Here is a 23,517-nt window from a genome sequence, read left to right on the forward strand (position 1 = left end):
GAGAATCCATCCATTCTTACTTTGCTGTCCATGAACTTGACATTGCCCCACTGGAAATCATGCATTGTGTGTGCAACCTACAGATTATTCACTAAGCTGTAGGTACAGAGTAGTCAATAATCTGTAGGTTGCACTGTTTCCCAAAATTAACCGTGGGCATTTAGCCAATGAGAAGACAGATGGTGACTACAATGTATAATAAAATTAATTATATTCAGTTTTCACAGCTGAACTTAAATTGCTGACATAAGCAGCTTACTGTGACCTCAATTGTGTATCAACAGGTCTTCCATTTGGCAGTGGGTCACAAGTTCAAATGTAGATGTTATTATTAACTGAGAATTTTGTTCTTGTTTAGTTCTTTTGGATGGTGACAGATACCTACAGAGAAGGAACTCTAAAAGAAATGAAGAAATGGGCCTATGAGATTTATTCCACTTTCCTGGATGAGCGAGCAGTATGTAGAGTTTGACCTCCCTCTTTGAATTCTATATCATAACCAGACATATCGTTGCTATCACTATTGTTAGGTCCAATGAGGACACTATATTCAAATTTGAATTTATTGCTTTATTTCAGCCTCTGAAGGTTGACAACATGGATAAGGAGACAGTCATTGAACCAGTTGGTAAGGGTAATCCTTCCCTTTTTTCTGATTGTGCACTGTTATGTTATTTTTCTCTACTACCATAATTTCCGGCCGTTTACCCACGGGTAATCTGTTGATTTTGCCTTAAACACGCACCACTGCGGGTAATAGGGAGGTGCAGGTTATGTGACAATTTTGAAATCTACTGGCAGGTGAATTGAAAAAAAATCTCACCTACCTGCGTTTCCACCTCTCAGATGAATTTTATTGTATTAAAAGTGCCACAAAGTGGCACGAATACATGATACTGACTTGAGTTTATTTCAAATGAATAAAGGCTGATAGTTTCGAAAGAAACTGTTTGGGGCTGCGTCGGTGGGGGTAACGAAATAATTTGAATATATCAACAAAGTTGAAATGGTAAATTGGCCACCGTAACGATTACAAAAGCTGACGTTTCGAGCATTAGCCCTTCGTCAGAGCGAATAGAGGAATTGTGGGTTGTGCGTGCTTTTAAAGGTGGAAAATGGAGCTACGTTATTGGTGGGAACATGGCAACGAGAAAAACAAGAATAAATTAATGGAATGAAAAGCGTTCGTTGATCCCTGTGGGATTTAGACTGCCGGTTTGAAAGATGATCTTTTGTTCAAGATTTTTATGGCTTTCCGTGCTACCTAAGTGTAAGGAAAGACCGCAGATTGCGGTATGTTGCTTAGAATGATTAGGTAAATTAAAATGCCTAGCAACTGGTTTTGATGTGTCCTTGTCATTCCTTTCCACGTCGAAACCAGTTGCTAGGCATTTTAATTTACCTAATCATTCTAAGCAACATATGGCAATCTGCGGTCTTTCCTTACACTTAGGTAGCACAGAAAGCCATAAAAATCTTGAACAAAAGCTCATCTTTCAAACCGGCAGCCTTAATCCCACAGGGATCAACAAATGCTTTTCATTCCACTAATTTATTCTTGTTTTTCTTGTTGCCATGTTCCCACCAATAATGTAGCTCCATTTTCCACCTTTAAAAGCACGCACAACCCACAATTCCTCTATTCGCTTCGACGAAGGGCTAATGCTCGAAACGTCAGCTTTTGTAATCGTTACGGTGGCCAATTTACCATTTCAACTTTGTTGATATATCCAAATTATATGAGTTTATTTCACACACATTAGTTGCGCGACGAACAAATTACTATCAGTACGCGTGTAAACAAAACCTTGATGATGACAAAAATTAACCAAGGATAACCGGTGCATCATTAACAAATTTCCTGTTAACACTAGCCTCCGCTGAAAAGTATTATCCCATTTTAAGGGACTTGTTAGGCCCAATAGAACTGGAGATAACAATTTTTTTGAGAAATCAACAAATCAACATGGCGCCAAACGATCGTTCTCACAAAATGTGGCCATGAATTTGCAGAGCAATTTGTACAAATTTCCTTTACTTTTAAGGTGTGGGTTATCCACTAGTGTGGGTAATCTGTTGACTTTTTTTTTTGCTGCATGCAATAATCGGCTGGTGTGGGTAATCGGCCGTGCAGGTAAATGGCCGGAAATTATGGTAACATAAACAGCAATTGTCGTATTGATAGGCAATAGATATTTTCTTGTACAATAACTGGTACATATCAAAATTGTTTTTCTGTTATGTGTTTCAGTGAGTTGTCTGAAGTCAGAAGAGATTACCAAAGATTTGTTTCAACATGCAAGGTAACTTTCACTTCAAAACCAGCATTAATAGCTGGCAGTGCTTTTAGCCTTTAGAGCAGAATAACTTTAAAGAAGGCAACACTATTCATATGTTCCCAAACTTGTATGTTTTGTTCAACAGGACTTTTGCAGAAGCAGAAATAAAAGAATTGTTACAAGACTTTAGGAATAAACGAGCTCTTGGCCTTGGAAGTCTGTTTGGGGACCACAACCTGGAAGGTAACACTCCATAACAAAGTCAAGTTTTGTTATATATTTCTTTGCATAGGTCAGAAAAGATGCAAGCATACAAGAATTGTTTCATTCAAATCATGTTGTGTATAATGAAAGGTTTTATTACCAATACTGCAGATGACAACATGGATAAAGGAAAGGAACTGCTAGTAGTAGAGCAAACTCTGATGCCTCATTTGGAGGAGATCTTGTAAGTTCAATCACTGTTTTATTTGTTTCCCATACAGAATGTTAGAGACATTCTGTATGGGCATTTTGGGACACCTGTTGTTTAAAATGAACAGTACACCCACAAATCTGTGATGTGTGTTACTAAGCTAACAATGAGTACAGTGCAACTTAAATTACATGTAACCCATCCAGATTTTGTCAAGTGTTGTTCAGTTCCCACCTAGAAATGCTATGATTATTTTTAAGGGCTGAATTGGAGATGAACACAGGTACAGATGCTTCACAAGTCAACAGGAAGTAAGTTAACTCTTTACAGATGCAGTGGTATTGTTTCAAGTGTTTTTAGGAAACAGAGGAATGCCAGCACTGACCCATAACGTGAACCTGGGAAACCACATTTTTTGTCAAGAACTAATCAGATTTCAGAATTGGTTATTGTGCCGTTATGGAAATAATAAAGGAACATGCTACCCATTGAGTTGGCTGTGTATTAGTTTAGAACAATTGTTAATGATACCCAGGTTAATTCATAGAAAACTATGAATTGCTTATCTACATCTTCGTTTGAATTATAGTAATGCAATGGTGTCAGCCCTTACCACCTTTCTGAGACAGGTTGGAATCACCATGAAGGTTAGTGCAGTAAGTAATGTGTAGTAACCTACATTGAGGTTTGTGTTACAAATGGATATTGTTGTTTAAATAACAATAATAATGACCATTTATTTTCCCTGTATATGATTAATGGCCCTCAAAACTGAGGACACCTCAACCCTTATTAAGACATCCAATGCAAGTAAATATCTTGGTAGGCAAGCAGCACGACTTGCTTAATTTCTTATTAGGGCAATGCCTTTGATAAATCACCTTTCCCTTTGATCATGAAATCTGACTTTCTTGCATTTTATTAAGTCTTGTTTTAGTTTAACTTCATTACAGGCTTCCTTTGTCTGGCTTTGTGTAGCAGGTGTTATTACAAGTTGTTTTAACTTTCATGGGGTGCATTTTAAATTTTGGTTTGTTTTGCAGCAACAAGGAAACAATGCAAACATTTTGGAACGATATCAAAGCTTTACTCGAAAAGAGAACAAACCATTATTTAAAATGAAGTCAAATAAAAAGGTTAGAATTGTTTGGTGGTTTGAGGCTTTCTTTAGTATTTATAATTTAGTATTGTGTGGAAGTTAAACAAACAGTGTCCGCCAATTTTATAAGTTAAGCTCTCTAAACTCATTGTCTTCATCCTCTTTAGAATGTGACTAGTTTGATCTTTTTGTTGTGAAAATGTTATTTTGAACAACTAGTGGTAGAGGGCAATTGATCACATGGTTTTCAGAAAACAGAAGGGTTTTGTCTCTTGAAGTTTTTGATCATATACTCTTCTGTGCCCAAAGGAAGATAATGACTGTATTCTTAATGCATTATAGACCAAACATACTGCTTTTACTGTTCAGTTCTTATTGTTCTAATTTATTTGTTGAGATTGAAACACACATGTCTGAACTAAAAAAAAAATCCGAAATTAAAAGGAAGTATGTGCATCCTGCAAGCAGTACTCGCAGGTACTGCTTGCACAACTATGATTGTCTCAGACTTTATGCCAGTTTTCTTTTGTAGAAAGGTACCTCTGCCACTAGGTTCTTATCTTTCATCATTTTTACTGGGTAGATTTCAAATTAGCTTCCCTGACTTGCTCTATCACTGCATGTACACGGTTTTCATAATTTTACATGTAAGTTTTCGTGGTTTTCACTGTGGTTAATCCATAGTATTTGTCCACAGTTTGACTACTGGGGCTTGAGAAGCATTATTTTTCAAACAGACATTTAGGGTTTCTACTTAATGTATTGTGGTCATTTATTACTTTGTTATCAGCTTTGTGAATAAGGTGATCTAGTGTTGTCAAATAAGGGAAATGTTGAAATTGGAGATCTGAAAGGAAGCTTTTCTAAGAAAAACAGTCCAGTCAGGACTTTCCAGGGAGTTCTTTGATTGATAACTGACTTTGTATTTTGGTAGATGAAAGGACATCACTTTGTTAGTACACAGTATACAACTCCAACTTACTGCAATCACTGTGGTAACCTGCTTTGGGGGGCTGGAGACCAAGGATACCAGTGTTCAAGTATGTTCAATGATTGAAACTGTTACAGTTTAAGAACATAGACTGCATGCATGGCTATGTAATCCTATACTTAGGATGATAAAAAACAACAAAGATTCACCTGTTCATTGCATGCTGTGTAATTCAAAGTGCAAGTTGAGCAAAGTAACCATGGTTCTCCAGTTTTTCAAATTTCTCAGCAAGAAAACAGATCAAATCCCATTAGCCATGGAAATTCCAATGCCTGAGTGGAAGAGGGGAAAATCCTGATTATTTTTTTTAAGCTGGTTATGAACTGAGATTAACTGTTAGCACTTACGTCCCCCCAAGGCCCCTGTTATATATTCAGGTGGCCTGGGAACTTTCTTGGCAAAAGTAAAAACTATGGACTAGCAACTTCTATTGAAAACTCTGTAAACATATTAAGAAATTCTCATCAAGTTATCCTTTCAATTGAATGAAAACTCAGAACATATTTCTTTCAAAAAATGATCCTCAACATACCCTCTGAATACAGTTTTTATCACTCTTTATGGAATGGTGCCTTTGTCTTTTATCAACTGTTAGCTTGTGAATACAATGTACATAAAGGGAACTGTTTTGAGGCAATTGAGGAATGTCCAGGAACAAAGAAAAAAAGGGAAAGGGTGAGTGGAGTAAACAAGATGTTCAACCTAATGTATTGTCCACAGGAGTATTCTTGGCTGTGTAAGTCAAGAATTTAACCACTGCAGTAAAACTGTTCAAAATGAAATTCTGTAGGTGTGTTGCATATCACCATCTACAAGATGGATAACCCTTACTTTTTCAGCCAGGATCTGATTAACTTATGCCTACCATAATTATCATGATGAGCAGAAATAAGATGCCAGTGGTGAATGCAGTTTTGTATTAAACAGTGATTTTCATTTTAGGAAGTTTGTTTAAATGCTTGTTTCAGTTCTAGCAAAGGCTATCAATATCCAACAAAGACTGCTTTGAAAAGATTTTTATAAGAAATATGAGTTTTGCAGCATTTTGCTCTAATGAGCAGTGATTTATTGTGTGTTATTTGTTTTAGAAACCTACTGCTCAAGCTGGCAGGTCACCATCATTTGTGACTAATATCAGGAAAACTAGTCAAACACTGGGCCCATCTCCTTGTAAGTAAAATGTTTTTTAAGAACTCATAAATCAAAAACAAACTGTAACATTTTGTGAGATATTTTACAGTTATTGGAGAAATTGCTAGATTGCATTTAGATGGTGACTTAAAGTTTTCTTGACAAAGCAGAACCAAGTTAATGCTTAAACTAAAACTGCCACAAGCTTCACTTCTCTACAATATTTGTTCTATATTACAGACTGGTCAATTATTTACTAAGAGGAGAGAGGGACTATTTATGGAGAAAATGGAGGCATTTTATGATGAAATTTGAGGGCTCAGGGTCTGAACCCACAAGGAGAATGAATGCTGTCAAGCAGATAAATCCCAAGAAAATATATTTGCAAAGCTATCCACAGATTGCAATTTCTTCCCATAGACAGCTTCAAAACACACTCTAATTATATCATGGCTGTATTTGAGCATTGTAATGTTTGTTGTTATTTTGTTTTTGGTTGCTTTCATAGATGGGGGGAAGAATTGGAACCCAGAAAATGATGATGAGAATGAATCTGACCCTGGACACCCAGGTATGTACATGTATCAATGAAAGTAATTGGCTATCTAGGAAGTTGCAGACATTATTACCTCCCTATGTTCATTGCAAGGAAAATTAACTGTGTGTAAATTAAAATAGGACTTTGTCATGGTGATTAGAGCAGTGTTGTTTTTGAAACTAAAATTAGTAACTATACAAAAAAAACAAAAGAATCAACAACAAAAAAAAACTTGTAGCCTTCCTCACCTGTGACATTTTCACCAAGCCTCTCCATTCCTGAAACAGTTTTAAGTCAGGTTTGATGGCGGGTTTCTTCAAGTTCTTACCCTTTTGCTGCTGTAAATAGGTGGCTGTTAGAAAGCCTATCCAGACTTATGTTTGATGCGTTTATTTTGTAGAGTACAACAAGAAAAAGAGTGGTTCATTTGATGAAGATCCGGTAAGTATCAGTACTCACTCGATCGAAGGTACACTGAACCCTTAATTATCTACCTTCATTTCCAATCAGTTGTCAAGCAGTCCCAGAACAGACTTAGACACTGGCCACTGTCCTCCACAGTAGGCAACGAAACCTTTATTCTGTGGAGAGAATCTCTTTTTTTTGTTACCAATCCTTATTCTGTGGAGAGAATCTCTTTTTTTGTTACCAGTCCCTTTAAGAAAGCTCATGAGGGTGAAGGTGTGGAGAAGACTTGATTTGTGTTTACTTTTCTGGGGATACCAGTCACATGACAGGAACAAAAATTCTCTGCTGAAAGTATGTTATTGAATCACTAATGAGGATGATTGGCCTAATGTTGTAATTTATTGTCCACTCTCTCCCTTTATTATCTTGCTCTGTGACCCAGTTACTGTTCATACTGATTAAATCCTTTTTTCCAGATCACTGGTGGCAGAGACAGAGGGTGAGAACACAATTGTAGTAATATTTGTGATAGTTCATTGTGAAGGTAGTAACGTCCTCCAGTGTACATGAATCAAGCCTCATTTGTTCAGGTTCATTCTTTTGTGGTTTTCTATTGATTGGTTTGTTTGTTTGGTTTAGAATGACTGCAGATGAACTGTCCAGGTAAGAGCTCAATGAAACTTTTTATGAGATGGGGCAATTTCAAGTTTGTCCTGCAGGATTTTGTGATGAAATTTTGTGGGCCGAGGCCAGGAACGTGTTCGATAATTGAGTCAGTTTGCTAGACATAACGTCTCGTAGTCACGTTCGACGCACTAAAAACTACTATAAAACGAAAAGAATTGTAAAAACGTGTAAAATGGTATATAAAAAGTCACTTGTAAAAATGTAGCGGAATTCCAAATCGATTTCGATCAATTACGATCCTCATCAGTAGTACTACTGATGAGGATCGTAATTGATCGAAATCGATTTGGAATTCCGCTACATTTTTACAAGTGACTTTTTATATACCATTTTACACGTTTTTACAATTCTTTTCGTTTTATAGTAGTTTTTAGTGCGTCGAACGTGACTACGAGACGTTATGTCTAGCAAACTGACTCAACCTGCAGGATTTACTTTCAGCTTTAAATCACTTTTAGAAACAATGTTGTATATGTAAGCTCCAGCAGGATGTGAAGTAATTTTCAAAATTACAAAAGTATTATTGCAACAGGAAAATGTCAGCAGATGATAATTTTTGGTAGAAGTTTAAAGATGGGGTGATATTCAGCAAGTTATTCCTAGCTTGAAGGTTTTTTTCTGTTGAGGACTTGTGTGCTAAAATCGTGGAAAGTGTGTTTCATTGATTACACTTCTTGATTTGGCATTTTTAGTTTTTGTTTAAAGAGGTAGAGGTAGAAGGGTTTTTCTGTGGAGAACTGGTGTCTTTTTTATTGATTGGGTATCATTATTTTCCCCCTTTTTGTGCTTGTTTCTAGGCAAGTTTGAAAGTGAAATGGTTGACTAAATGAGAGTAATTCTCCCCTATAATCACTGTTATTTCTTGACATGGTGTTGTAAAAAATTATAGACTGAGGTAGAATTAAATTACTTCAACTTACATTTTTCCTTATTTTAACTTTTTTTTAGGGAAGGATTCATTGGTTCTAGTGAGGTGAGTTTTCAAAGTAATACTTTCAAACATAGTCACGATTAACATTGTGGGCATTTTAATAAACAACATAATTTTTTTTTTTGTAGTGAACAGTATAACATCTTTTGAAGGAAAATTCATTTGGGAGTTAGGGAGGTGGTTGTTTAGAAATGTACATACATCAGATAGGAGCTGTGACCTTTGACTGTTGTTTAATGTAGTCAGAGATATCATGTTTTTTTTGTGGCATTTGCATCTGCTTGATGGGAGAGAGTTAGTTCACCACAGGTTCTACCTACAGCTAGGGTACATGTATGTTGTGCAAGCTCAGGTTGAACTGGACCTTTATGCTCAAAAGTTTTAATAAATTATATGCTCATTTTAAAAAAATAAATATTTCCTGAAAAAAAACTTTTTTAGTATAAATTTCCATCCTCTTGATTTTAAAATTGTTCCAGACAAATCTTTTACTATGTGGTTTAACTCTTAGAAACTTATACTCTTCACTTTGGTTTGGTATGAGACAGAAGTTTTACTGTTGATAGGTCATTGACTGCATTTTAAGGGTTTAGCACCGTCTTATTTAAGTTCTTTAATTACACTCAAGCCTGAGTCAAGATATATTATAACATAGCTTGCAAATTCGTGCAATCAAATTTAATAGTGCAAACGTGCTTCAATTTCCCATTGTGCACGCTGGTGACATCAGCAAACAAATGCCTTGTGAAAACATTTTTTTCTCGCAAGTGACTTCAGCATTTTTCATTAAAAAATGGGAAAAACTTCCGCAAAAAAGTTAAACTAGACATGGCAACAAGCAAACAAGCTGATAAAGATCTGCCTACTTTTTCTTTGGGAAAGGATTTTTTAACTCCTGAGAAAGAAGCCAGAGAAAGGGAAAACAAAACAATCAAGGATTTTATCTCATTTCGGAACTCTAAATTCATTTCCACGCATGAATTCACCTGTCAGTTTTTGACCAATCTGAGACAAGATAAGCATGGGGAAATACTTTTCCGAAACAAAATAAATAAACAACACATTGAAGCATAGGAGGGGGAATTTCTGCCCTTTATACATTAACTACAAATGTTTTAAAACAATTGGTTCATACGTCAGCTGTGTGTTCATCAAGATATGAAGCACTTGGGAAGTTTGGAGGGCACTCAAGAAGCTAGAGTTGCTCTCACTTATGCCTCGAGCAACTCTTTTGCATCTTTCGTGCTCTCCAAACTTCCTGTGTGCTTCATATCTTGATGAATGCATGCTGACGTATAAATCAATTGTTAAGTTTAAGGAATTCCAGTAACAAGACCTTACTCAGTTAACCTAGTTTTAAGTCTAGGGCAACACTTGGCGACTGGGCATTTATGTTTGTGGCACCTATGCTATGGAATAATTTACCAAGGGATATAAGAGAATCTATTTCTGTTAATAGTTATAAATTGAAGCTTAAGAGGTTTCTTTTTAAGAAAGCATTTTATAATTGATAGTTTTTATAGTTATTTATTCATTGATTAAGTTTGAAATAGAATATTTCAAGTAATAGTTATATGTTATATATCTTATTTATTATGAATGGCATTTATTGTTATTTTGTATTCAAATCATCATCATTATTATTATTTTTATTTTATCTTAAGTGTATTGTAATGATTATGTTATGATGCATTTGAATATATATACATAGAATTTGTGCCTTAGAAGTCAATAAATTATTATTATTATTTGTGTTTTAATTTGGTTTCTCAGGAGGGAATGTCAAAGATAAAAAGGTTAGCATTTTAAAGATTCTTAATATTTTGCTTTATCAAAATAAATGAGGAAATATTTTGAAATAATGAATTGGCATTATTTTAAGTTTTTATTGATTTTTTTTATTGCTATGTTGATGGTTACTTTGTTTTGCTTTTGTTTTGCAGTACAAGTGAGCTGTTTCTTGATAAACCATACTTCCCAAAGGTTGGAAGATCAGAGAGTATGAAAACACCTGTGAGTATTTAACTGAAAGAAATTAAAGTGTTATGTAGTCTCTCGACATGATTTTGACAAGTGAAAGAATTACACAAGCTGTTATTTGTTCAGTATAGATCTCTTTCAGAATGTTGTTGGTTTGATAATTGTAGTTTCACTTGTATGAACCTTTTTGGCCTCATCGTTTGGTGGAAATTCTTTTAAAATCTCTTTATTTTGGCCATGGCTGCTTGGAAGGTTTGTAAATCACTGCCCTCTGGTTCATGATTTAAAATATTTTCACGTATTCTCCCAACATCCCCTGTTGGTTGTTACAGTGGTAAACAGATAAGAATTGTGGTCAATTGCTGCTTAAAAGTGATGTTCTGTTGATTTTTAGGGTTCTGTTCTGGTTTGTAAGGTACAGGTCTTGTAGTTACCACCAAGCAAATGTTTGAAGCTACCCTTGAACACATGAAAATATGGTTTTTCTAACATATTATTTCTTTGATGCTTAGAGAGAAATCAGTAACAAGATAATGAATATGAGATTAAGAAAATCTGTGGCAGGACCTGTGGATTCTGTGTAAGTGGTTTACAAATGTAAATTCAGACTTAAATACTAGTCTCACTCATTTTGTAGCAACAGTGAAAATATTAACTACTTACCGGTACTAAACAAGTATGAGGGCCCTGCTGTCCAGTATTGCCCCAAGGTTGTGGCAGTACAGACCAAGTGCAGCAATGTCTCTATAAAAATGGCTGAGGCCTAATATTTCCTAGTACAGCTTAAGTAACTGAGATTAGTTAGTAGTTTATTGAATGGCATTTTGTATTTGCCAGTTTTTGTGATCAAAAATACATGGTTTATGACCATTTTCAAATGATCCATATGTCAATGTATGGACCAAGTAAGAACCAATCAGAATACTCAGATTTTCCCAATGGGTGCATAGTAGGATAAAAAAAATGATGATTTCAGTCCTTTAATCTTCCCATTACTAAAATTACTCTCAAAGTAACTAAAACAGTTGTGCTATAAATGAGATGCAGGCTTTATACCCAGTGCTTCAGGTCTCCTTTTTTGTTTCCTTCTGTTTTTTGTTTTTATTTGTTGGTACTATCTTGAAAAGGTACAGAACGATTTGAACTTTATTTTGATTTGGCTTCTGTTTGATTTTTCAGAGGTGTGGATTCTCCCACAATGGATGTACTCTCTGAAGATGGTATGTGTTATGCTATAGATATTTGGATTTTAAAAAGGGAAAGTGTTGTGAACTGAGCACCAACCATAGCCATTCTGGACTTGAAAGTTCAGGAAGACCTGATTCTTTCTTTGGTTGCATCTGGCAACCAATTCATTGCTCAGCAGGCAGTTCGTGCCTAGTCAGCAAGTTAGTTGAACGTTTTGAATATTGAATCCAAAATTGTAATTGCAAGTCAAATAGAAGAGACAGCAATGTTCTTTGATTACTGTTATAGCTGAACCCAATATAGAGGATCAGTTGTGATATACCAAAAAGGAAGAAAAAAAAATTAAACTTTATTTGGGGGTCTTTTTGTGCTTGTTTAAGTCATGACACTGTCCTTTCACTAGCCACCTCGTTTATGTTGAGTGTTTACTTGCAATGCAAATTTACATGCATTTGCTATAGGTTTGTGAAATGCCTTTTCAGCAATTTGTTATTTCTGATCCTTTTCTTTTTTGCATATTTGATGCTTTCATACTAGCTGTATGTCTGTTACAGATGGTCAAATCTGATTAGGTGGATGAAAATAACCATAAATCAGCAAAAAAATTGCTTTTGGTTTCATGAGAACAGAAAAATAACATATTGCTGGAAGGGTGAAGGGTGTATGACTTAGAATGAAACTTTTAACTTATAATGTTATTACATATTTTAAATGTTATTTTTCCTTTTCATTCATGTGACTTTCATTAATATTTCTATAAAATCATTCATCCCAAGCCTTCACTTTCACATGACGACATTGAATATAATTATGATAATAATAATAATAATAATAAGGATAATAATAATAATAATAACAAGGATAAGGATAATAATAATAATAATAATAATAATAGTTTTTTAATTACTTTAACACTGTTAATTTTACTGTGCAAAGCTTATTATTTTATCATCAATTTTGTATGAAAAGCAGCTGCTGATATAGTTATTCAAACAAAAACCTAATTATGGCTTTTCATGTATAATGCGTGAAAGCATTTAACTAATTTTCAATTAAATGCATGGGTTGGTTTGTGAACAGAAAATGTTTGTCTACAGACAGAGTCTGTCAGTTTTGCAACAAAGCTTTACAAAATGCTTTTTTAAGGAGCAAAGTCAATATTAAATCCTGTCCTTGTGTTGCACCTTTAAATGATGATAGGATTCTTTAAGTTTAAGGTTGTCCCTGAGCTTGATTCATTCAGCTTGTGACAAATTAATTTTGGTGCAGGATGTTAAGCTAAAGTAAATGAAAAAAGTATTTAATTAACTGGTCAAAAAATACAATAAGTACTGCGGTGTTGTTGACTAATTTTTGGTTCACAAATCATTTTTATTGATTAATCCATTTGACTTTTCTAATGTTGGCAAAAGCAAGTTAACAATTACTACTAGATATTTGTAATATACCATCTACATGATGGACGTCATAACCTGTGTGCTATTACCCACTTAACTAATCAGGAGGTACAAACTTTCAATTTATGTCTCGCCTAGGGCAGCACACTCACTCATCAACTGCATTCAGGCCACTGCACATTCATTTGTTTTATCTACAGCACTATAAACACAATAAATGTTGATATGATTGCAGCATTTCTTAGCAGCACTGTTTAACACACTGATCTTTTTAATGTGACTTCATGTAAATTTCAAGGTGAGTTTTTTAAAAAGTGTTCATCTGAAATACTGGAAGAGACCAAAAGAGCGAGTTGGATCCTTCAGAGGAAGAACCGTACTTTATGGTGTTAATTTGCCTGTTAACTTGTTGTAGCCGCCATGTTGTTTCTCCAAGCGAAAGGAATGCTTGTCACAATAATACCCAGTTTCCGCACAGCTAAATGCACCTTAGGCTCGATTTCGCCGCTCTCTCTAGTCCGGTATTTTTCGTTCATCCCCGAGAAAAGACGGCCGTGGGTTCTATTCCCAACAATAAGTCACATGGCCTTTACTCCTGCCCTACACGGTTATTAAAGTACGGATTATCTGTCTGGGGCCAGGCCTGTCTTACCTAAATAATATCTTAATGTTACAAAAACGTGCATTACGTTTCATGTACTTTGCAAACAAAAATGAACGTACCTTTCCACTGTTTATTAATGCTAAGATTTATCCTCTGAACTTTTTGTACTACAAAACTTTATCTGAATTGATGCACGACGTTAGCACTGCTTCTGCCCCAAAATTAATAATATACACGTAATTTATTTACGAAAACGTGTAGTATCCATTCTTATAACACACGCTCATCTACTTCATATCGAACTTGTCTACATTTTTGGGCAAAAATGAGTCTGTTTCAGTTCGGGTTTGGCACAAAAAACGAAATGGCGGTGATCGTAATGTTCGGACATTTGTGTCTTCTACGCTTCTGGAAATGTTTCGAGGTTTGTACTCGTATATATTTAGCAGAGAAGTAAATAACACAGCAAAGGTGCGTCTTGTTGCAAGTTGAATCATTCGTAAAAATCGCGCAAGCGTTAGTGTCGAACACTGATTAAATTGACTTTGTGGATTTTAAACATACTTTGTATTGTGCTTTGGAACTGACTGGTTCCCATAAAATGCCAATATAACGCAAAAACAAACAGCGGAAATTTATAAAGTAAAATTACCATTCTACTTCAAACCTCCTTTGGACAACCAAACAAATACAAGGGCAACCAAAAACAAACCTGGTTGCCCAAAGGGCAAATTAGAAAGAAAATTCGCGTCGAACACTGTTAAGTTAGCGTAATTTTGATATCTGTACCTTAAATACGTGTTAAAAATTTATTGTTTAAAATTGCTATTTTGTAGGTAACATTGGGTAAACTTAAACGAAGTGATAAACAAATAATTCCTGTCGTCACCCTTTACTTGTACTTTCACATCTAATCTGTGTTATTTGCTCTCAGGGAGACGTGCCCGCTCACGGTCTCCTTCTTTTCTGCCCGCAGAAGAAGAACCGGTAAGTTACGATCCATATTATTAACTCCTCATTCTTTTTTCGTAGATATTTAAGGGGTTTATGGTGAAAGTTCGCCCCCAACGTAAAACAAGTTTTTCCCCACCTTTACCAGTTCTTCCCCAAACCTTTCTTAGAAAGTTAAGTTCTCCCTCTGAAATTTATATGAGGAAATTTTATGGGAAGACTTGAAATTTTGTATCGGATAGTTGAGTGTAATTTCTTTCATTTTTAGACAGGAAAGGGGTGGGATTCTTTGATGATCGAACATGCATCAACAGTCATTGTAAGATGACTTTCCGAGAGAAATCAGACTAAACTTCTCTGAGCAGAAATTTAATGACCAAAGCTTCTATTGCCGGAAAATTTCGTAAAGCAGACTTGTTTATGGAGAATTTTTACATCGACATAGATGAAATTTGAACTAGCCGGTTGAGAGCATGAACAGTCATTGTAAGATGACTTTCAGAGAGAAATCAGACTAAAATTCTTGGAGAAGAAATTTAATGATTGCATTAGAACTGGTACGATTTATCTTCTGATCAGTGGTTTCTTTGATGCAGGACCCAGATATGGCAGTAGATGCTCAACCACCACCTTGGCAACAAGTTGTAGATAAAAAGGTATTTTAGCTGTTCTGAAAGGCAACCTCCGTGGGTGGAAACAATTGAATTTTAACAGATTTTGGCTGTTTTTGAATCTGGAATTTTTTTGTGCGTACCGTCAATTTGCTTAGTTTGATACTTCATTGTTGCCTTGTGCATGAAAGAAGGGCAACCGTGTAACGTCATCCGATCCAAATGTAAGACGTCAATATTGCTTGCATTTGTTTTCAGTTTTTTATATTTCTCAATGTTTCTAACGAATCTTGATAGCAAAAGCATTTTCATTAGTTCAAGTTGTTCCACCAGTGAAGGTTTCTTTTATACAAAGCAATTCGTCCTCCCTGCGCTTGCAGGTATTGTATCATTGTATACAATATTTCCTTCAGTCTATTATGGAGAGATTTTCGTGCAAGTTATCTAATTGACAGTCGGCTGTCTGTGTTCTTTCTGCTACGGAGTGAACACTTTAGGATGATGAGAGATAAGAAGAGGACAGTGGGGTGTGTCGTGCCCGCTCGTAGAACCGTAAGGAGATATAGAACACTGCAAGTTATCTAGTTACGTAGAGAATTGCGTGAAATGGTAGTGGAAGGTGTTTCTTTTTTTTTCTTTATTAGCTCTTAAAGGCTTTAAAAGGAAAAGAAGTAAAGCGACAAGAATTCATCCATGGTAATGGTTAACTTAAATTTCTTACAATTTGCAACCTGAACGTGAAGTTGGAACTTGTGGCTACCTGTAGAAACTTAGAATTGTTAACTATTTTACTACTTATCTGAATGCACATGTAGTACGTACGTGTACAAACTGCGTATTACAGTAATGACCACAAGGAAAATTGACTGTTTTCATAAAGATGGTAAAAGACTAGATTTAAGTTTAGTTTTGACTTTTTATGACTGTTCTATCCTCCCTTTCAGAGCTTATCTACACTGAAAGAACTCACGTTAGAAATTTAAAAGTCTTGCGCAAGGTGAGAGAAGTGACTGCATGTTTTTGTGTAAAACTTCTGGGAAATTTCCTCTCCCGTATTGATCATCCTCTTCCCGGGCTCGCTCTGTCTCTCTCTCCTTTCCACTTCTGACCCCAGGGGGTGGGAGCAAGCGAAAACCTGGAAAGGAGGTGTAGTATTAAGAGACGAGTTTTCCCAAAGTACAAGATTTTCTCATTGAAATGTATTGTTTGTTTTCAGGTTTTCTACAAACCCATGATAAAAATGAATATTATGTCCTATGCGCAAATCCACCAACTTTTTCCGAACTTAGATGCTTTGATTCAACTTCATGGTAAGGGAGCAATGTGTTTGTTGGTAGTTTTGCTTTATGAGGATCCTTCTCTCAAACACTCAAATGCGCTGTATTCACCACATAAAACTGAGTTGATGCTATACCACCTTCAACTTAAGTGTACACGTGACTGTTCTTAGCTAAGTTTGTTAGAATATACTCTTCTACGGCAGAAGTCAAAAGAAAAAGAAACTACTGAAATTGAAATGGATTTAAACGTGAACATTGATCTGCAAGACGATATTTTTACAACAATGCGTAGCATTATGCAACAGTACTAAAACATCAAGGAAAAAGTATACAATAGAAGTAATGAAACCTAAAAAATAATTGATTTGTAATTAACTAGTAGATGCGACGTACACGAAATAGTGTGAACGAACAAGAACGAACAAGAACGAAGAAATCTGTACTCAACAATTTTCCCGGAAATGGTCCATGTAAAACTTAGTTTAGCTTTCCTTCTCAAAGCCATTTGTTTCATGGACATATGAGAACGGCAAAGATTTCCTCCTAAAATTTTCAGGCGTTTGCGCGTTCATCAATTTTGATTAAATGAGGTGATGCATTTGAGGTGTCTGTTTCGAGACATTTCGAATTAGAACTAGATTAGATGAATACTCAGGTTTTGATGTTTAAGTGCGATATTCTCGCAGAAGTTCAAGGTTGATGACTGCAAAAAATATAATTGTCTTATCCTTTGTGCACTTTTGTAGTGTCATTAATGCAGAGCATGATGGCTAGACAAGAAGGAACTCGTGACGCTATTACATGTATTGGAGACGTTATGCTCGATAGGGTAAGGCCTGCAGCGTGTACGTTCTTTGGTACAGATTCTTCAGTTGCTCTCTTTGTTGTTGTTGTTGTCGTGATTGTGATGCACGAATGGTTGAGTCTTGTTGGGTGGAGTTTTACCATTATGGGGTAATTCGTTTTATTTCATTTTGTAGTTATTGTTTTAGTTGTCGTCGTAATTGTCAAACGAGAATGTCTTGTAGTGTGGACGTTCGTTATGGATTTGACCGCTGTTGTTGTTGTTGTTGTCTTGTGCGCAGTTACTTAAAGGTGATTTGCTTTTCTCATAAAGTAGTCGTTTTTGGTGGCATTGTTGTCCAGTACATCTTTCTTTTAGAATGTTTCTCTTTATTTTTGATTTTCTTCTCTCTCATCCAGTTCGACGGAGAACCTGGTGAGCAAGCAAAGGAGGCTTGTGCACAATTTTGTAATCATCAGAAATTTGCTCTTGAGCAGCTTAAGGTTAGTGAACCAAGTCTAAGCTTTATGTGTTAAGGAACTTTCTTAATACTCTTCACTGTGATGAAACATGGGGTGGAGGTGAACAGCACTCTAATGCAGAGGCCCCCAAATGTGCTTATGTGTTCATATTGTAGAAACAGATCAAAAGATTATTAATTGTGGAGGAGCTCTTAGGAAATTAAGCACTGAAGTAGAAAGCAATATGGAGGACGCTCTCTGATGTATAGTTTCTTTTTCGCCTGTTTGTAGTCCTATGCGCATGATTTTACATAAGGGTGCTTCAAAATACAAGATAGTAATCCAAGCTTTGGGTTGGGAAAGCACTGGGCTTAAATGTTTCTGCTTTTTCTTTGAAGTTAGCTACAGTTGTGTAGCAAGGAAAAAGATGTTATTTTTATATCAGCACCCACCTTGATTAAAGGTATATTCAAAATTCGATGATTCTCTTTATTTCAGCAACGACAGAGAAAGGATCCAAAACTGCAACAGTTTATAGTGGTATGTGTACTTCGTACTTTAAATTTGAACAGGTGGTTCAACCACCACCTCGAGTTAAGTACCATTGTAACGTAACAGCAAAAATGAATTCATAGTGCTTTTCTGAGTTTATGACCGTGCTCTTAGTTCATGGTGTTGTTCTGCGTTTCCTGTTTTCATGCAGAATTGTGAAAATGATCCTCTCTGTCGGAGATTGAGACTGCAAGATATCATTTCAAACAGCTATCAACGATTGACGAAATACCCGATGTTATTGGAAGGCATACGGAAAAATACTCCAAGTACGTGTCACTGAAATGACTGTTGTAGCCACTCAGAGATACGTTGCAAGTATGGTTGCTACAGACAAAATCGTTGATGACAGGAGTTCTGAGCTAAAAATTTTCCTCGCTTACCTTATCTCACCTTACATTTATGGCTGATCAAACAGGGATTTAGCTAACCATTCTCTTCATGCAGTTAAAGAAAATTTTTAGGTATCCAAAAATCAAAACAGCTGAACCCTGATGTGGGTAAACCCAAATTGCATTATTTTATGCTCTATTTTGATTCACTGCTTCAGCTTTTTACATGAATTCCAAATTAAGATGTTCATTGAAGTAAGTTGTAGTTAAGTTCTTTTCTTGGCTTACAATAACGTATGAAAATGAGTTTTAAGCATAGGAAAATAAAACTGGAACCAATGATTAGATTAAATCTTTGTGTATACTTTTATTTTTACGTAGGTTCACATGAAGATGGTAAAAATATCGAGAGAGCAATACAGTGTACCAAGGTAAGAGATGTTAGTTAAGAATTTGAAATTTGGAATTGTACAACTTCCACTTGGAAAGGATGCCTTTAAGTAATGTCTGAAATTTTTTTTTTATAAATCTTCCCGGTGTAGAGTTAGGACTTCAGTTACGAAGACCATCCAGTTAAGTCAAATCATGGAACGAACTAATTTATGCCACGAGTATTGCTTGACATGCAGGTGGTGATTTTCCTCTCGAAGGAAGTATAGAAGTCTTAGTGAGCAGTTGTAACACAGCGTTTCAATTTTGTTGTTGTTGTTGTTGTTGCAGGACTTGCTAGCTTACGTAAACCAAAGTGTTAAAGAATGTGAAGATCAACAAGTAAGATCCTTAATTTGTCCTTCCGTCGTTAGTCTTAAGTGTAGATTACTTAAATATGGTGGATAACCGGCGTTAGGAGGCACTTGGAATGGATTGAAATCAAACTTTGATTAGCCTTACTCTCCAGTCAGCAATTGGGGGTACGTTTTGCAGCTTTTACATTAGTTACTCTGCAGATATCTGCAGTCTGAAGCCATGAAGCTAGTAAATGCATACTTCTCACGAGTGGCTTGCACACAATGTACTGTGGTATGTTTTGGTTTATTTCCTGCATTGTAATGCAGTCACTAACAAAGAAAAGGACGGGAAATAAAAAACAATAAAAAAAAAAAAAACGCAAGAGCAAGCTACCATACCTGAAATGGCTACCGACTAGCTCAAGCAGGTAATTTGATTATAGTAGATACGATTGACTTTTCCGGTTTTTTCTCGTGCAGAGACTGGCAGATTTTCAGAAGAAAATCGACCGGAGGCCTCTTGAGAACACCAACAACAAACTAATGGAGGAGTTTAAGGTGTGGATACATCAGTGATTGTGAATTTTTTTCCCCTACAAAACCGATGGCGCATAGATTTTATCAAGCCATAGCTTTTATTTCGTAACAGTCAAAGGTATCCTCGGAAATACATGGTAATTAGTTAATTAGAACTTCCACAACTTTTAGTTTTATTTTTTATCAATATCGTAACTTAATGTACTGTTTTTTTTTTTGTTTTTTTTTTCAACGAGAGGTTAAAGTAATTTGTTTGATTGATTCAGTGCTTTCAATAAGATTTGAATAGGTGGCTACCTCGGTACAACACCCGCCGGAGAGCGACTTGATTGCGACTTAGCGTTCTGACTGCAACTTGAGCGCGGTGAAATATACCCGGCGACTCGCAACAGAATAGCCGCCGGAGCTCCGGCGGGTGCCAGGTCTTATTGAAAGCACTTTTGATTGATTTATTTGTTCGTTTATAAATATTTTCTTTGCATTTTTCGCCTTTTGATATTTAGAACTTGGACCTTACCCAAAAGAAGTTGGTTTACGATGGTCCACTTACGTGGAGAATAAACAGAACCAAGTGTGTTGGTTAGTGGATATGATTAAATATGACTTTTGAATAGGCTGTTTGCATCGTTTTTTATTTGTAATCGTTATAACGAGTTGGTTTTTTCAGCAACCTTTTTCTGGGGAGGATTATTAATATTTTATGGTAAAGTAACAGAAATCATTTAGGACTAGTGGGCACTTAATAATCTTTTGTTGCACACTACATAGTAGTGTCCTTGCTTATATTGGGTTTTGATTTTTCTCTCATCAGATCTCCATGTACTATTGTTAGAAGACTTGCTAATTCTACTTCAAAAGCAGGACGATAAGCTTGTTCTCAAGTGTCTTAGTTCGACCTTCCAGGCGGGATATCAAAGTGAAAAGGTAACGTCGTAGAAGAACTTTTATAAGTTTTTCTTGTACCCTGAATACTAGAAATCATCTATTGTTTGTTTGTTTACTGTACAGACCACACACAGTCCGATCATAAAACTGAGCAGCGTGCTTACAAGAAATGTGGCAACTGGTAGGTTTATTATTTCTCCTAAATGGCACAAAGCAGAGGAATCTTGTATGACTATATTTTGAGTTCAATTCACTGTACCTTTGCAGTGACTCACTCCGGTTTACTGATCGATAATACCAGCGATCGCAAACCTTGCCTTGTGTGGAAAAGTTCGTTTGCTTATCTCAATCTACCGAAACGGGCCTGCGCTAAAAAGCACTGAAACTGGTTTGCAAAATGCGCAGGTGTAATCTAGAGACGGTACATTAGTAGTTCATGCGCAGGGAGCAAAAGATTCGCATTTCACTATATTCCAAACTACACTTACCCAACAATAGCAACATGATTCAATGTTTTCGCGCAACGCGTCTGTTGAAATCTTTTTGCAGGTGTTTCCGTGAATAAGGCTAATAGCACAAATGTAGTCTCAAGGCTGAAAATGTTTTTCAGTTACTAACCATGCTTAAATTTTGCTTTTTAATCGTTTATGTCGAAGTCTATGAGTTAGAAGTTTTATCTACATGATTGTCTTTGGATACAATGTATATATGAAGTCCATATATTTTGATTGTCTTTATCGCACTACTATCAGATAAGAGAGCTTTCTTCCTTGTGAGTACGTCTTCTTCAGTTGGACCGCAGATTTACGAACTGGTGACAGCAACTGTAACAGATAGGAAAAAGTGAGACGTCTCTATTATGTTACCCTATTGTATCAGTAATTACTATAATTTATAAAACGTGTATATTACGGAACAAAACATAAAATGCGAGAGCAAACAGGAATCAGAAACCCCAAAATTAAATACATAGAAAAATTCAAAGGGAATGAAGTTTTATTCAATAGTACCAGCAAAATGGCAAGTTACAAGAATCAAATCTAAATCAAGTTACATCGTATTTTGGCAAAGACCGTTATCATCTCCAAAAGAATAGTAGTCATTATTTGCTGAGGTATCCAGGTGAATAACAGAATTATACACTCGCTAAGCCTAACACCCCCATGTTTAGTAACAATAGTATTTGAAACTGACCCTTGCAGGAGTCCTTTTATCGATGAGAGGAGTCAAAAGCAGCTAACGGAAAAATTGTGTTTTCTTTTCATAGTTGGTATAAGTACATAACCGATGCTGTGGAAGCATTCAAAATAAAAGGTTTGCTTCATTTACAGTAATTATGTTAATTATTCGTATATGAGTATTTAATTCTTAAATTTGTAAAGAGAATTGCAGGGTTGTCCGTATTAGAAAAGCTAAAAAATTAGAATGACAATCATACTGAATGAAGAGTGCATAATGAATTTGAATTAAAATTAATGTAAAAACTATGAAAAAGGATAAGAATTTTGTTTCCTAAGTTAGAAATTGTTGCGTCGACCCGTTCCTAGGTAAACTTTTCCATACGCCAAATCAAACAGTCTAGCTGATTTTAAAGAAAGTTAACTTTATGAATTTGGGCTAGTTCAATTGACTCCTTAGAATTCGCAGTATTCCTTCACGTCAAGATGGCTCAAGCTAAACACTATCTTGTAGTCTTAAAGAGAGATGAATATGTCCTACGAGTTGTATTCTTGGGAAAGAAGATTTATCGTCTCAGTGTCTCTCCATTGTAAGAAGTATGAATTAAGATAATTGACAGGAAAACCGAAAGGAAAACCGACAGGAAAACCGACAGGAAAACCTCGCGAAATTCCCCAGCGGGGTACAGGGGCCCAAAACAAACACTTCTTTAACGGCAGGTATCTTAATTTCTCTTTAGAACGAGGTCGCCGCAATGCAGTATCAGTTGGCGGTGTTCGACAACCTGTAACGGAATTAGATCTCGCTGACCTGCCTAGCAAACGAGTGAAAATCCAAGCAAAGGAAGAACCTGCTAAGGAACAGAAGCCGATCGAGGAAGACGTTAAAGCGGAAGAGGAGAACACTGAGAAAGAAACAGATGCAGATGATGATTTTTCTGATCCTGCCGATGATGAAGAGGAAGATTGCACTGAGAATCAGGAGGAAGATGATGATGACGAAGATGAAGAAACAGAGAGTGAGGCACCAGCCACTCAGGAGGAACTGGCTGTTCCTAAAATTGTTGAGCCTGCTGGTCGCCAAGAATTACAGCCTGAGACTGAATCTGAACCAGATTCAGAACCTGAAACAGAGACTGAAATAACAGGGATGGAGAGTAAAGAACAGGTGCAAGTACAGAGCGAATCGCCAGTTAAGCTTCAAATGGCTACAGCTGAGTCCAGTCCTCCGAGTGATTCAGAAACTGATGTAAGTATTTCTATAAATTTATAGGTTATGGCTAATGAAAGTGATATTTGAGCCCTTGTGTATCGTACTTGAATAAAGGAAAGAAATTGTCTTACTACTGACCCGTGTGTTTACGAGCATCATTGAAACTGCCACAGTTTTAATGCTACAAAATTGAAATTTAATTTGATAGGATGTAAGTTTATTGGCTGTAGTTGAAGTGCTCCAGCAATGTCATCACAGAACTGTATTCATTAAGGTTTAGGTTTAATGTTCTTGACGTTGCTCTCTTTATGCGCAACGATAAAAGTTCGGAAATGTTTAGAACATGATGTTTTAATA

General features: G+C 36.0%; 1 protein-coding gene across 7 annotated transcripts in view; it reads left to right on the top strand.

The window, feature by feature from the left end:
• The window catches only part of LOC111343037 (rho guanine nucleotide exchange factor 12), a 45,203-nt gene that overhangs the window by 13,635 nt on the left and 8,051 nt on the right, over positions 1 to 23,517 (top strand). For 6 of the 7 annotated variants that reach the window (XM_088727244.1, XM_022950175.2, XM_022950171.2 and 3 more), the window contains 38 exons: positions 359 to 457; positions 580 to 628; positions 2,252 to 2,303; positions 2,425 to 2,522; positions 2,655 to 2,727; positions 2,955 to 3,005; positions 3,284 to 3,341; positions 3,738 to 3,830; positions 4,728 to 4,833; positions 5,380 to 5,459; positions 5,873 to 5,954; positions 6,424 to 6,486; positions 6,854 to 6,894; positions 7,338 to 7,360; positions 7,501 to 7,524; positions 8,497 to 8,521; positions 10,253 to 10,275; positions 10,423 to 10,492; positions 10,972 to 11,039; positions 11,639 to 11,679; positions 14,583 to 14,635; positions 15,196 to 15,255; positions 15,855 to 15,906; positions 16,155 to 16,207; positions 16,427 to 16,520; positions 17,237 to 17,319; positions 17,694 to 17,777; positions 18,234 to 18,275; positions 18,439 to 18,556; positions 19,001 to 19,050; positions 19,340 to 19,390; positions 19,828 to 19,905; positions 20,388 to 20,463; positions 20,696 to 20,808; positions 20,893 to 20,950; positions 21,522 to 21,612; positions 22,037 to 22,083; positions 22,688 to 23,196. In XM_088727244.1, coding sequence (XP_088583370.1) covers positions 359 to 457; positions 580 to 628; positions 2,252 to 2,303; positions 2,425 to 2,522; positions 2,655 to 2,727; positions 2,955 to 3,005; positions 3,284 to 3,341; positions 3,738 to 3,830; positions 4,728 to 4,833; positions 5,380 to 5,459; positions 5,873 to 5,954; positions 6,424 to 6,486; positions 6,854 to 6,894; positions 7,338 to 7,360; positions 7,501 to 7,524; positions 8,497 to 8,521; positions 10,253 to 10,275; positions 10,423 to 10,492; positions 10,972 to 11,039; positions 11,639 to 11,679; positions 14,583 to 14,635; positions 15,196 to 15,255; positions 15,855 to 15,906; positions 16,155 to 16,207; positions 16,427 to 16,520; positions 17,237 to 17,319; positions 17,694 to 17,777; positions 18,234 to 18,275; positions 18,439 to 18,556; positions 19,001 to 19,050; positions 19,340 to 19,390; positions 19,828 to 19,905; positions 20,388 to 20,463; positions 20,696 to 20,808; positions 20,893 to 20,950; positions 21,522 to 21,612; positions 22,037 to 22,083; positions 22,688 to 23,196 — 2,931 coding nt within the window. The remainder of the gene's footprint in view (positions 1 to 358; positions 458 to 579; positions 629 to 2,251; positions 2,304 to 2,424; positions 2,523 to 2,654; positions 2,728 to 2,954; positions 3,006 to 3,283; positions 3,342 to 3,737; positions 3,831 to 4,727; positions 4,834 to 5,379; positions 5,460 to 5,872; positions 5,955 to 6,423; positions 6,487 to 6,853; positions 6,895 to 7,337; positions 7,361 to 7,500; positions 7,525 to 8,496; positions 8,522 to 10,252; positions 10,276 to 10,422; positions 10,493 to 10,971; positions 11,040 to 11,638; positions 11,680 to 14,582; positions 14,636 to 15,195; positions 15,256 to 15,854; positions 15,907 to 16,154; positions 16,208 to 16,426; positions 16,521 to 17,236; positions 17,320 to 17,693; positions 17,778 to 18,233; positions 18,276 to 18,438; positions 18,557 to 19,000; positions 19,051 to 19,339; positions 19,391 to 19,827; positions 19,906 to 20,387; positions 20,464 to 20,695; positions 20,809 to 20,892; positions 20,951 to 21,521; positions 21,613 to 22,036; positions 22,084 to 22,687; positions 23,197 to 23,517) is intronic. The other variant, XM_022950173.2, reaches the window with a different exon arrangement.

The sequence above is a fragment of the Stylophora pistillata genome, chromosome 7, assembly GCF_964205215.1.
Source record: "Stylophora pistillata chromosome 7, jaStyPist1.2, whole genome shotgun sequence".
NCBI lineage: Eukaryota > Metazoa > Cnidaria > Anthozoa > Scleractinia > Pocilloporidae > Stylophora > Stylophora pistillata.